Source organism: Maylandia zebra, linkage group LG8, assembly GCF_041146795.1.
Source record: "Maylandia zebra isolate NMK-2024a linkage group LG8, Mzebra_GT3a, whole genome shotgun sequence".
Taxonomy (NCBI): Eukaryota; Metazoa; Chordata; class Actinopteri; order Cichliformes; family Cichlidae; genus Maylandia; species Maylandia zebra.
The window spans coordinates 30,361,208-30,375,849 of record NC_135174.1 but is presented as its reverse complement, the minus strand read 5'-3'; the positions used below and the strand labels follow the sequence as shown (position 1 = coordinate 30,375,849).

The 14,642-nt window shown below is 48.0% G+C and overlaps 2 protein-coding genes and 1 long non-coding RNA gene across 3 annotated transcripts; 1 reads left to right on the top strand and 2 right to left on the bottom strand.

Annotated features, from left to right (window-relative positions):
- Positions 1-1,452: 1,452 nt before the first annotated feature.
- LOC101482072 (leukocyte cell-derived chemotaxin-2) lies at positions 1,453-2,079 on the bottom strand (the record flags this gene model as incomplete). Its single annotated transcript, XM_004565238.3, has 3 exons — positions 1,453-1,634; positions 1,722-1,873; positions 1,958-2,079. Coding segments are annotated over 3 exons (441 nt in total), but the record flags the coding sequence as incomplete, so codon positions are not given.
- A 431-nt stretch (positions 2,080-2,510) lies between these two features.
- On the bottom strand, positions 2,511-4,322 carry LOC112433010 (uncharacterized). The gene is made up of 3 exons (XR_003023323.2): positions 4,195-4,322; positions 2,911-3,048; positions 2,511-2,577 (listed from the first exon to the last, which is right to left on the bottom strand). It is a non-coding gene; the product is annotated as an uncharacterized LOC112433010 (long non-coding RNA).
- Positions 4,323-5,123: 801 nt separating this feature from the next.
- On the top strand, positions 5,124-14,507 carry slc16a12b (solute carrier family 16 member 12b). The gene is made up of 7 exons (XM_004565239.3): positions 5,124-5,679; positions 10,890-10,993; positions 11,067-11,210; positions 11,287-11,541; positions 11,617-11,950; positions 12,788-13,047; positions 13,252-14,507. The coding sequence occupies exons 1-7, from the start codon at positions 5,567-5,569 to the stop codon at positions 13,443-13,445; spliced, it is 1,404 nt and encodes a 467-aa protein (XP_004565296.3). The 5' UTR covers positions 5,124-5,566; the 3' UTR covers positions 13,446-14,507.
- Positions 14,508-14,642: the final 135 nt, after the last annotated feature.

The window sequence follows — 14,642 nt, the reverse complement described above, 5'->3', positions numbered from 1 at the left end:
AGCAGAACTGCAGACTGAGTCAGCACAGGGAGAACTGGCAGATTCATGTTTATCATAAAGCACCAAATGACAACAACAGTCACCTGGAGGGGCGTTATACTGCAAGATAAACTCTACAGGAGAAAACCCAACAATCACACGACCCCCAGAGCTGATCAGGGTGGGGCAGCCATCTGTGAAGGCGAGGGGAGGAGGGCAGGAGGCAGGTCAAAGGAATACATACGCCCCTTCCATTAGTACCTACTCGAATCGATTCGGCACGGTTTGCCACAGTTTTCAGTTTCCCATTAGGTCACAGTATCTGCTACTATTTTAGTACCTGCTCGGCCGGGTTCCAAGTGATCCGAGCAGGTACCAAAATGTGATGTCGTCAGACTGCATGCCACCGATTGGCTGGTCAGTGGCGTCACTCGATGAGTTGTGAGAGCTTCTCATTCACGAAAATGAAAACTGCCATATTTGGAACCCGACAACGAGGGAAATGTCTCTAAAGACAAAACTGTGGTCCCCGAGTGAGACGAAAAGCCACAGACTGAGCAGCAGGTACATCATCGCCTCAACGTCCACCTTTGTTGTTGTCGTGTTGCATACTAATGATGTCACTGGATTCTCTGAGTCGAGCAGAGTAGGTACTAATGGACACGGGGCTATAATGATGCACGGCTGTGGATCCATCCACAGAAGAGGGGCCTGAAAACTGAAGGCTCTGCCTCCCATTCTACTTTTAAATACTCTAGGAACAACAAGTAGGCCTGCAGAGCGAGAGCGAAGTGCTCTAATAGGGGGATATGGTACTACACGGTCATTAAGATAAGATGGGGCCTGATTATTTAAGACCTTGTATGTGAGGAGCAGGATTTTACAGCTGAGCTCTTCCTTCATGTGTCTGAGAAGCTGAAGTCGGTTGTAATGGCAGCGACCGGCCAGCAGAGGGCGCCGTGCGACAGACCTGTGGTGGACCAGCTGCTCCCTCAGCTCTTTATTGAAGAGTCAGGATGAATAATAAGAACTTGGATATAAAGCACAGAGATTTTACGACATTTTTCTCTTGACTGTTTTCACGGCTTTGGCCTGTAATTCGTCGTGCAGTTCTACCGGCAGGGCGTTTGGTGGGTGGAGTCATGCACCAGGTTTTACAATATCAGGCTACTGACAGCTGCACAGTCTCAATAATACAAACTTTAATCTTCAATACAATTTTAGTTGAGAACGTTGGACACTGATGATTGTCTCTGACCCCAGTTGCTCTGTTTATTATTATACAACACAAAGTAAAGTGAAATTTTATTTACTTTATTGTTCAGTTTATTATGTGATTCTGATCAAACGTGTCAACTTGTTCGTATTCTCAGTTTAAAAACACAGCAGCACTCGTTTTTCTTTCACTCAATAAAAAAGCAAAGACAGGGAAGCAGAAAAAAGCTGCGAGACGTCCTGGTTTGTTGGATCAGGTCCTCGGTGAGGAGATCAGAAGTATGGTGTGGGGTCGCTCCTGTCGCACATCTGGACGTGGACGTGTGAGGTGATTCCCGGATAAACGCTCTGCATGGGCTGCATGGTGCCGATCCTCTGCCCCTTCCTCACCGTTCCTGAGGTTCGGTCCGGCCTCACGTAGAACAGCTTGAAACAAAGACCTGCAGGACGCAAACGCAACGCCTCGATCAGTGAATCAGTACCAGGATCAGTAACTCTGTTAGTGCTGGCTGCGCGTGATGACCCACCCTGTCCTGACAGGTTGATGCCCTCGTTGATGGCTGCCTTACTGGGGTCGGTGTAGACGGTCAGTTTCCCGTTAAGAGTCACGTCAAACGGAGCGTAGACAGCGGCGCCGTCGCTGCACTTGATGTCCAGCCCTTGGTGGAGTCTGGTCCCCCTGTAACCAGCAGACATCCAGCTGTGAGCAGCTGTGCCACATCGTCCACACCAGCCTTACAACAAAAACGTGATCTCTGAGTACCGTCCGGCTCCGTACTGTCCCTGTCCCCATCTGTCCGACGTCCTCCGGCTGTTGCTCGGGTTACTGCTGCACAGCTGACCGAACTTAACGCCGTCACACACCCACAAAACAGCTGGACACACACAGATTTAGACTTCCAGCTTAAGTTTAACGTTAATTAAGATTTTTAAGTTAAATAATTTGTAACGGTTCATATCATTACGTTACTAAATTTAATCATTTTATTCCCTTATTATTCAAATGCAAAGTTAAAAAACTCAGATCTTCAAACAATTACAGATAAAAGTTTATGACATTTCTGAATAATCCCAAAACCTCGAGGAAAGTTTGATGTTTGCATTGTGGGGACCTGACGAGTCTCCCTGTCCTCAGTGAGTCCTTATGAGCCGGTCCCCGTAACACCACAAAGGTAAGTTTATGTTTGTAACGATGAAAATAGTTTTTAAACACCGTCATCATTATCAGGCATGCATGTGGAAAATCTAAAGATTGTTTTTAACAGGTTTATCATCAGTGCAGAGCAGAAAACTCACCCAGTAAAACTACGACGTGTCTCATCTTCAGGTCTTCAGATTTGATTCAGATCCTGAGTTTCTGCTGCTTTTCTCTGTTTTTATAGTCTGAATTGTGGAAACACCAGAAAACAAACACGATCAAATTATTTCACAGGAAAAACATCTTCTTCCTTCTGTGAAGCTGTAAAATCATAATCTGTATTGTCTGAACAAAGTTCAAAGGTCAGAGCTGCCAGTAAGACATTAAAGTCGTGTAAAGTGTGCGGGTGGATGTGCTGCAGGAGCCGATGTCCAACATGGAGGACAGTTTGGTGCTCGTTACTCAGACTAGACTGAGAACAGTTAACCCTCGAGATAAAACCTTGGCCGTGTAAAGCTACTGTGAGCAGGTACATGCTAGCTGGCTCACTCTCCTGTCACGCATCATTAGTTACTTACCTTTGCTTGTTACAGTCACCTGGATAACGTGAACTTTAAGGTAAACCAGCCAATTAACCCCTCCATCCATCCAGGTGTGATTTTATTAGCAACAGCATTCATGGCCGCTGCAGGGTAGCATCGCCGCGCTGGGTGAACCTGCCACAGACACGAATCATCACATTGTGATGAATCAGCTGATCTCAGACCAGCGGACTTTTGTTCATCCTTCTCAGGAGTCCCTTCATTTTATCAGTGGAGTCACAAAAGAAACCGGATCAGGACAAAACCACGGTCATGTCTGGTCATTCACCGGAGACACCGGGAACGTTTGCAGTGGTGGGACGAACCTGTCCTTAAACCCTTTGACCTTTAACCTCACTCAAACAGGATGCAGCAGCTTTTGGACACACACATTTATACACAACTAACAGTCAAAGGGCTCAAACTGCTCCAATAATATGTCTGCATACACGACACTGCACAACCCCGCAGCCCACGCGTTGTTAATCAGTCACTGAAATGTGGTTGTGCACGGTCCAAACAGCATGACAAAGTAAAAGGATAGCGATGATGGCTCTGGCTCTTTCACAGCAGGAGGCCTGACACTGTTAACATTAACTGAGGAGGAGCCACACGACCAGCAGTAAGGCGTCCAAAGGGCCGAGTCGCTGCAGTCGTAATCAGACACAGCCGGCACGTGTCTGTGGAAATGTCACGTTTTGAACTTGGCCCAGTTTTTCTAACTCGTGTTTATCCTTCAGCCTTATCGTGAGCTGACTGAATCACTGATCTAAGCCTGGAAAGCCGGATCACAACACCCTCGCTCGCATCCTCCAGCGAAGGTGGAGGCCGGTCCTCTTTATTTCTTTACAGCTCTGACTGAGAAACAGAAAGAGCAGCAGACACTGACGTTATCCAGGAAAACACGTTCCTATTGTGCGTACACAGTTTGCAGTAAAGTGCAGTCACACGTGTACAAATGCACACGGATCCAGATGTGAGCTGTCTTTGCAGTTTGCACACATCCAATCCAACTTTATTTATAAAATTGAAGCACAAAGTTCTTTCCAGTAAAACACAGTAACATACACCTCTGTGGAGTGCGCAGGTGCAGAAGGCCTGCCAGGTACGTAGGAGCTCGGCCATTCGAATCTTTAAAAGCAAACATAACATTTTTAGATGAACTCTAAGATAAACAAGCAACAAGTGTTTGTCCCTGTCAGCAGGCGAGCAGCAGCATCCTGGGCCATCTGTAAGCGTCACAGTGAGGCCTGATCACACCGACATAACCTGCATCATTACCTGCATCAGCTGTGTCAACTTTCACTCCAAGCTTGGTGACGCTGGTCTGATGGTGCACACATGGCTCATGCACCAGGTGTTTCACAGGTGATCACACTCAGCGTGCTAATTGGTGGAGGGCTCCACCTGCTGGCCATCTGTCTCGGAGTGATAACACTAAACGCACCAGAACATTTGCTGTTGTCTGAAATGTTATTTGTGTGGAAACCAGTGAATTAATGAACTTTGTACATTTGATTATCACGACACATTCAGTTTCTCATCAAACACATTTCGGTCCTTCTGTCTCAGATCTGCCGGTTTTTGAAGAGTTATATTATTTATAATAAATATTTATATTAAATTTATATTAAATATAAAAGCCTTTAAATTTGTTTGATCTTATTTATCATGAAAAAAGAAAGAATCTGAAATTTGAGACAGACAGAAATATCGGAGGACTTTAAAAAACCACACAGAGTCCAGCAGGCCATTGTTTTCATTTCAATGTGTTTAGTCACAAAAATGGTGAAAATACTGGTTTTATTCAACCTTCATGCTCTATTAAAGAACACCGCAGACGGTCGTGTCTGTCTCAGATCTCTACATATTCCTTTAAAGTTTGGACGTGGTCCCAGTCTTTGTTCTGGTCCTGATCCCAGTCTTTGTTCTGGTCCCAGTCTTTGTTCTGGTCCTGGTCCCAGTCTTTGTTCTGGTCCCAGTCTTTGTTCTGGTCCTGGTGTATAGCACACCCCTCGGGTGTGACACACACTGGTTGCTGTGGAACACACTGTGGTCTCTCTGGTCTGTCTGACTGGAAATGCTTGTTTGCGTCACCCGACACCTGAGACATCCTCCCTTCAGTCAGCCCCACCCACCCCTGGCCCTGGGGGGAGGTAGGGTGTGGAGAACTAAGCGCTCCCTTCGCAGCAGTACTCTTTGCTGACTCTGCCCTCATCAGGTCCGGGCTGGGGGCCTCAGCGTTCACACAGTGTGGTTAATGATTGAGGGGGGGTGGGGGTGGGGGGGTGTCACTCATTGACCGCAGGAACTTTTAGACCCACAGACAGAATTAGGGTGGCGGGACTTCACTGTCACTCCACTGTCACTCCACTGGGACTCTACTGGGTTCGACTCAGAGGAAGTTGAAGGAGACTTTTAATCTGCTGGAGACAATCTGAGCGTCTTCCTTTCCTTCTTCTGTCCTTCTGCCACCCAGCTTCACCTGGCCGATCTCCACCCCTCATTGGGGGAGGGCTGAGTGCCCCTGGATACCTGATCACCTGCGGTCCAAGCCACACTTTTACCTTTGTTTTGCTGTTGTGAAGCAGCTGACCAGCTTCAGGTTTGCACCAGAAGCTCCAGGGTCAGCCACCGTGGTGAAGCTGCAGCGATGGCTGCTGGAAAGCAGCGGGACAGCCGGGGGACGCCGCCGGATGGCGGGTGGGGGTGGGTGATTGTTGGATGCTGCTTCATGGTGACGGTGTGCACACGTGCAGTGACCAGGTAACGCACACACGCACATCCATATACTGGTCTTTATAGCTGTGTGAGGACCCTTACAGTCTTGGTGCACAGAGTGAGGGATCGTGGACGTCCACACCAACACTGCACACAGCCGTGTTAGTGTAGCTACAGATGATGGTGTCTGTTAGACTGGCTGTTATATCAGAGTTTACTGATTTGTGCAAACATAAAAGAGACGGGCAAGAATCGCTTCTGTTGTTTTGCATTTTGAGGTCACTTTGGGTTCATTATGGCCCTGATACACCTTTAAAGAGGCACCTGAGCGTGTATGTGGACATGTTTAAAGAGATCAAAACATTTTCAGAGACAAAATCTTCAGTGAAAGAAGAATCAAAGACATGCAGACAACATTCCTGTGACATGACTCAGTAACGAGGACTTCAGGCCAATTAGAGCGATTGCCAAACAGCCTTTAACCATTCAACAGAAGACGGTCCAGAGATCTGCCCTAAAATTAAAACCAGTCTTCTCACTGTGACACAGCAGCATGTTTCTCTTTGTTACACATGCAACAAAAAAGGAACATTGTGTACTACTTTTAAAAAAACCTGCTGGAGAAACATCTGCCAATTACTGAGGTTAATTATAGGGATGGGTCCCGGTATCATGGCACCGGTTCTGACATAAACGGTAGTAACCAGACCGAAAAGCAGCGCACATTTCTTTTTTTTCCGCCTGAGCTGTGATACACTTTGGATTCTAGCCAATCATTTTACGTTTCTGAGGATAGTAGGCGGGTCCAGGCACGTACGTTCTTTTAGAGCAGAGCTACAGATTAAAAATGCCCAAGGCAAAGTCTGGCTGTACTTCACAGCAAAATATGCAAACTCAGCAGCAACAAGTGCTTTAAGCTGATACTGTGATACTGTCAAAGGAGGTAACACCTCGAATCTGATGAAACACCTGGCGACGCATAGCGTTTTTTTTAAAAGCCGACAAATGCGCCGTATTTGATAGCTTGCTGCGAGACCTCACACCGAGCACATCTACTGCGGGTGGGTTGCCTGTTATCAGACCCGGAGTTAGCAACATCCCCAAAAACACGAAGAATAGAGTCCTGGCCCCTAGCCCTGCCAGTGTAGCAGAAATGATGAGGATGATGATGCAGCAGCAGCCGTTCTTCTCTGCGTGAGTAGCTTAATGTTGTTCGTGTGTAATTTACGTTGAGTAGGCTAACCACGTTATTACATTAATGCATGTAAGGTGAACTAGCAAACACCATCATAGCTACATGCGGCTGTCTTCTTGTTTGATGGCAGATACTCCCTTCACCCTGGCCAAAAAGGCTAAAATGACCAAAGAAAAAGTGGAAAACAGTTAAACATGAGAGGTTTTTGGACAAAGTTTGTGTTTTTCCATTGATTAAGCACTGCTTCCAGCCAAGAGTGATACCATATATGCCCCATAGCTGCAGAAAAGGCTAACATTGTTATCTTTTTTCAAAAAACAGCTGAACATGGGAGGTTTTTGGACAAAGTTTGTGTTCTCCATTCTTTAAGCACCGGTTTGAGCACCGTTTGAGCACCGGCAGCGTTTCAAAAGTACCGGTTTGATACTGGTATCGGATAAAACCTAAACGATACCCATCCCTAATTAATTAGTGACGTGGCTGCGTGTGAAAAAGCGTCTGAGGCCTGAAGCTGGGTGGCGTGAAGTAGGGGTTGGCGATATAAACAATATATGATAGAAACGATATAAATTTGGCCAACGACAGAGATTTTGACTATATCGTGATAGCGCATGTTGATGATGTCATCAAGCTGCGCCTGTTTTAGTCGAAAGCGTCGCAGCGGCTAAAACCATTATCATCTGCAAATTATGGCGGGTGACAGTCACAGCAAAGAGGCGAAGCACTTTTGAAATATGGGGAAAGCCAAAAACTGCGCTTCCGTAACATCGATTCATTAATGTTGAATTCTCTCGCAGCTGCTTTGTTCCCATGTTGTTGCCGTATATTAATAACTAACCTCGTATTGTGGATGAATGATCTCAGTTGTTCTCCTGACTGAACTTTGGCCCGTGAAGTTTGGCCCACTGCTGTTTAGTTTTCTGTCTTCATTTATGTTGGAAGTGACAGCAGAGCTGTACGTTTTAATTAGCTTCAGAAATCTCTCAGTCAGAACATGCTATGTCATGTTTAGGTGGAAACTAGTGAGCTAACTTCCTGCTAACTTCTAACTCCATTAAATTTAATAAATTCTGTTTTCATGGATGCCTGGATGTTAAACTTAATTGTTACACCTGGTAAAGCAGCAACGCTGATGATTTAATTAAAGATGAAAGAATTTAGACCGTTTTTAACTCTCAGTGTTCGTTTGACTTTGGGACGTGAAGCTGACGGAGTTTTGGACCCAGATTACTCCGTGAAGCTCCTCCCTACGGCAGCCGTAATGCTCTGACCATCCATCAAAACATTTTTAACAGATTTCTGCAGCCAAAATCGGTTCGAGATCAGTAAGCACAACCAGAAGTCATACATAAGGCACACTCTCGATTTTTGAGAACATTAAAGGATTTTAAGTGTGGAAAACACGTTATACAGAAGAAAAGAATATATCGCGATATATATCGTTACCACACGTGCTTCAAATTATACCGCGATATGGATTTTAGGTCATATCGCCCAGCCCTAGCGTGAAGCTGGGTGGAGTTCAGCACTTAGCCAGAGGATGTGTGGGCCAGAGTTCAACCGCCTCTCAGAATCACTGATTCACAATTCTGCACAGAAGTGAGAGCGCACAGAGAGCTGCTGCAGGTTTGTGGATGGTGTTTGTTGCTGGTACTTAGCATCCAAAGTTTTAAAGAGTATGAGCCTCAAACATGCCTGACGAGGTCTACAGAATTCATCCTTCTGCACAAAAAGATGCGACTTCTGCTCCGCCTCATTCACCATCACATCCATACCATCAGTCTGAACGCCCTGCATTAGGAGCATGCTCAGTAGAAGTAACTTATAATTATATTGGGCACCTGTGGCTTGTTTGTTAGAGTGGGTCATCGGTGGGACATCTCGTTTGAATGAAGTGTGTGAAAACAGACTGAGTAAAAAAGCACTATAAGTACCATCACACCAGCTAGTGCTACGTGTTTATGATGAAGTATTACACTCTGCAGGTCGGGGAATAATAACAGGAAAAACACCTCACAGGTATTTTCAGCACATACAGGGGTGTGTCTACAGGGGGGCATGGGGTGTGCACTATTTTACACTGTAGTTCCTCGTTATTCTGCAGATTAAGATTATTAATAAAATATTTAAGAATATGTTATGTAAGCATGCATGTAAGCATGTTTACCGCAGGCCTGCAGAGCACCAGTCAGACCAGGCAGAAACCAGAACACACAGATTCAAAAACACACCGTTTCTCAGCACGTGACACTGATCTGAGAGCAGTCAACATCTAATTATGTGTGTGCGTGTAGCTGGTCTCACTGGGAGATGGGGGGCTGTGTGTCGGGGTGAACTGGTTTTAATGGGTGGGGGAGGCTGAGCTGGCATTGGCTCCACAGTGCATGCAGGCTGCTTGTTTCAGGTTCAGTTAATCTTAGTACTCAGATTACTTTTTCCTCGTAAGGAGTAAGCTGCGTGACCGGTTTTCCCTCTGAGATCGTCTCCGAACAGCCTCGCCGGTGTTTGCTCACCTTCTACCCTCAGAACGTCGTTCCAAGCTAAAAGCAGAGCTCTCCAGCAGGAGAGCGTCTTTGTATGTGAAGGACACGTGCAGCTCAAAGACTCTGGAGCTCTGCTGCTCGCTCTGCGCTCGGGGGATTTACAGCCCCACACCCCCTACACCAAACACCTGCACCGTTGCACCACCAGCCGCATCTGTGATGTTGTCGTTAAAGACTCCGCCCCCTGAGGACGGCAGAGCGGTTGACATTTCAGAAACGCCCTGACACTGCTGTCAGCCAAAGGAAACCTGCTTCCATCCAGTAATTAGTGACACTCAGCTGTGCTTCCCGGGTGGACGCGTCTGACGGAGGAGTCCTCGGTGCCCGCAGTGACCGGATCGTCTATGCTATTCCTTTCTTCCAAACAGGAAGTTTACCGGAGGCGCCGGGTCCGCCCTGCTGCGGCCTGGCCCCCGGGGCTGAATGGGTTAAACACAGAGACACGCGGCCTCCTCCTGTGACCTTTGACCCACATTTCCTGCTCCGACCGGAGACCGGCGCGACTGCTGCTGCAGCTGGAAAACTTCTCAGAAACATAAGATAAGATAAGATAAGATAAGATAAGATAACCTTTATTAGTCCCACACGTGGGAAATTTGTTTTGTCACAGCAGGAAGTGGACAGTGCAAAAGTTATGAGGCAAAAATTAGAATACAATAAGAATAAATACAGTACACAGCTGTACAGAATAGAATAAAATAATATACTATATACAGTAGAATAAAATAGAATAAAAATATACAATAAGATAAAAATAGAATACGAATGCTATATACAACTGAGTAAAAATACAACGATGCCAGAAAAGATTATTGCACTTAGTGTTATTGCACATGTGTGGATGTGTGTGTTTGTTCAGTTAAAGTCTTTGTTGTGGAACATGAACATGTGTTCAAAGCTCCGCCTCCCCTCCATCAGCTCGCTGTGAAAGAGTGTGTTTGTGCGTCTGTGCGTGTGTTATGTCCTCACAGTGAGGCGAGAGAGCAGGCCCGTCCCCCATGTTTCTCACTGCAGTTATACAACGACACATTAATCCTGAAGTTATGTGTGACTGGCACACGTTACATAACACACACACACGCCTGCCCTGACTATGCTTTGTTTACAGGAAGTGCCGCCTTAAACCCTCCCTACTTCCTGTTCTGACTCTAATCAGCATTAGGGAGAATGCACGTTGAAGACTTAACTTTACGTCCATCTTTATGTACAGTCTGTTTTGGGGGGAGAACTACAATTCCCAAGATGCATTTAGGCAAGAAACATCCAATCAGTGAGCTACAAATCTTTGTGTGCAGCGCTTTGACTGCCTGTCTGTGAAAAGCGCTTAATAAATAAACTTACTTACTTACAAAGTCAGCTGACTGCAAAAGATGAAGAAATTCTATTTAAATCTGAGCAGCAGCAAAGAATGATGGGTACTGTAGTGCACTGAAACTTTTTTCAGGGACAGTCATGGTGTGTCTTTGCAGCCGAGCGTCAAAGGTGGGGGCAGTGTTAACCCTCTCTTGTGTCTGCAGGTGTGTCTCCATCTTCTTCGTGGAGTTCCAGGCTCACTTCGGGGCCGACTACGCCGCCACCGCCTGGATCCACAGCCTGCTGGACTGCAGCACCATGCTGTGTGGTGAGTACCGCCAATCAGACATCACAGAGTGGTTCTTGTGGTCACGTGAGGCTGAGCGTGTCTGTATGTGCAGCTCCCGTCGGCAGCCTGGTGGGGAGCCGCTACTCCGGCCGGGCGGCGGTGGTGGCGGGGGGCCTTCTGGCCTCCTGCGGCCTCCTACTCAGCTCCTTCGCCACCAGCCTGGAGATGCTTTACTTCAGCGCCGGGATCCTGACAGGTCAGACTCAGACATGTCCTCCCCATCTTACAGCGGCGTGCTCTTTATCATGCTGACACGTAAAATCTGTCCGCAGGTCTGGGCTTCGCCCTGTGCTACACCCCCGCCATCGCCCTGGTGGGCTGTTACTTCCAGCGGAGGAAGGCGCTGGCGTACGGTGTCGCCATGTCGGGCAGCGGGATCGGGACCTTCGTGCTGGCTCCGGTGGTGCAGATGCTCATCGAGTTGTACTCGTGGAGGGGGGCACTGCTCGTCCTCAGCGCCTTCGTTGCAAACCTGTGCGTCTGTGGAGCGCTGCTCCGACCAATAGCACTGCAGGAGGAGCAGTGTGGTAGGTGTTCTCATCAATCACATGTTCCCTCAGCGGGCCAATCAGAATCAGACTCACCTGTGCGTTCTGGTGCAGGTGACATCTCACAGCAGGACGTGGAGAAACCTCCCAAAGACTCTGTGGACCTCCTAGCTCCGCTTCCTCCACCTGAAAGCTCCGCCCCCAGGCTGAGGAGGATGTGGCGCCTCCTGTCCTGTGGGGAGTACCGCTTCCTGCTGCTGCCTGACTTTCTGGGTCTGGCCGTGTCCTTCCTGTTTCTGGCCAGCGGCTGCAGCCTCCCCTTCGTTTACCTGGTGCCCTACGCCCTGAGTGCCGGCATCAGCCACCAGCACGCCGCCTTCCTCATGTCCATCCTGGGGGTCATCGACATCGTGGGGAACATCACCTTCGGTTGGCTGACGGACAGAAGGTAAGGCGAGTGTGCGCGAGGACGAACACTGACACTGGCCTGTTCCACACGTTACAGCCTCGTTCCAGAGGGGAACATTCGACACCCACAGCGAGCGCGAGCACGTTTATTAGCCTTCCTGTGACTCTCGGGGCTCAGCGCAGGTGCTTCCTGCTTCCACTGCTGTGGACCTCAGACTAGGGTGAAGGTTCATCCTCCACCAGGTCATTGTCCTGGTGGAGGATGAACTCCGTCCACACGTGACGCTTAAAGACCTGAGGCTGTACCTGCTGCCAAAGGTGCTTCAACTAGGTGCTTTGGGGTTCCTGTAGCTCAGGAGGTAGAGCAGGTCACCGATCAGAAGGTCGGTGGTTCGATCCCTGGCATGCCAAGTATTCTTGGGCAAGATACTGACCCCAGGTTGCTCTCGGAGTGTGGATGTAGTTGGAAAGTGCTTGTGTGAATGGCAGTGATTGGGTGACTGAGCGCTCCGAGTACTCCGCGTGAGTAGAAAAGTGTTAAATGAGAATCAGTCCATTTACCTGACCCAAGCTGCGAGTCGTCTCCTCCATGTTCGATTTTACTTCATCTTTGATACGTTTGCGAGAATTCAAAGCACACGTCCGGCGTGTCGCTCTGTGTTTAGGATTTTGACCTTTATTGGTGCTGCTCGGCGCCTTCGAGCTCGTGCAGGCGTGACTTCAGCATCACAGCGAGCGTCACGATGTTTGCAGGTGATAGCGATGGAGACGCCCACTCGACTTTGCAGCAGAACGCTTTCTTTTTAAAGGGACAGTTCACACAAACATGGCTGACATTTGAGTGCTGATGCCGTCGGGCGTCCTGTTTGTCTCTCAGGTGTTTGAAGCCGCACCGCCTGGCCTGTTACGTCTTCTCGGTGGGGATGGAGGGTCTCTGCTGCCTCTTCACGCCATTACTTTGTTCGTTCCCGCTCCTCGTGCCCTTTGCCATGCTCTACGGCTACTTCGACGGCGCCTACGTGGCTCTGATCCCAGTGGTGACGTCTGATGTGGTCGGAACTACGTATCTGTCCTCAGCTCTGGGCGTTGTCTACTTCCTCCACGCCATACCTTACCTGGTCAGCCCGCCCATTGGAGGTGAGGGAAACAGCTCCACCCTCCTGCTTCATCCATCTTTAAAAGAGAAAAAACTTTAAATCCACCTAAATTTTAAATATGTGTTTAAAGACCGTGCGTCTAATTGTCCTCACAAACGTCATTGGATATTTGAAATCGGATGACATCACTCTGACATCGCCTGCTGATGATGTCACACCTGAAACTCTTCTTCTCTTTCTGCAGGCTGGCTGGTTGATGTTACAGGAAGTTACACAGCCACTTTCCTCCTCAGCGGCGCCGCTCTGCTGGCCAGCGCGGTCATTCTTTCCGCCGTCACTGGAATTCGCCATTGCCGCCATCGATCAGATTCGGTGCTGCTGCAATCTTCTGAAAACTGTCATCAGGGAACCCGAGCCCCTCCACCTCAGCCTGTCTGACCAATCAGGTGGTTTCGTCACCTTCAACAGGAAGGTGTTACCTCACAGCCCTCAGGCTGCGTTCGCTCTGCAGGTCTTGATGCTCAGTTCAGATTTTTTGATCAAATCTGATTGTTTTGTCTGCTCGTTCACACTACAAATAAAATGCGACAGCAAACGCGCTCTAGTGTGAACGCTCAGAGCGGCCGCGTGCGCAAAAGAAGACGCCACACACAACGCGCTCTGTTTACACCCAGACCAAACAGTATGTGTGACTGATGGCCTTAATGTAAAGACTTGTTTCCGACCTTACGTTTCCCAATTTTCCTTTAAGTTGTAAAGTTGTTTTGTTATTTACATTTGGCCAAACAATGATCCTTATTGCTGTTGTTTCTCCAACATTGTCTTCCCAGCAGTTTCACTGGATGGTCAGGAAGCGTTCGCCATGTCTTCTCCGGCGCTGATAATTGGCGTCTGTCTCGTGTCAGTGACGTAAAAGACGGATTTAATGCGACGTGACCATCAAACAGCAGCTTTCTAAAACATCAGATATGTATCGGACTCAGGACCACATACGAGAGTGACCCAGATCGGATGTGAAGATATCGGATTTGTGCCGTTCACACTGTCACACCATGATCGGATAGATGGTCGCACAGGGTCACAAAAGTCAGATTTGATGCTTTCGCCTGCAGCGTGAACGCAGCCTACCAATCAGATTCCTCGACACCAAAACCAAGCAGACGGCTAAACAGGCTGACAGGTGTCAATCAAACGATGACTTCACAGGAAGTGAAATCTTTTTAGTCTGCTGAAAATGAAAACGAATGATTTTGTTTTAATGTTGAAGAAACTCACAGCTTCCTGTCTGAGCTGCCTCATTATGTGTGAGAGAGTGTGTGAATGGACCAGAATCATCTTCAGGTGTAACTCAGGTTACCTGTACCTGAGACAGGTACTGGTAGATGTCAGCGTGTGAGCAGCGGGGCTGAAAACGCTGCTGATTGGTGGAGAGCGTGATGTCACAGTCTGAGTGATGCTGATGTTTGTAACGTGTTACAGGAAAATAAAAGCTTTGCCTCAGTTTGTGCCTCCTGCGTTTTCTTCATGGATCAGCTGGAGCTCTGCGGTCGTCCAGCTCACGTTAGCTTTACCCTGAAATAAACAGCGAGGACAACTTTGCTCCGCCCTCCTGCACCCAGCAGGTCAGCCAGCGCA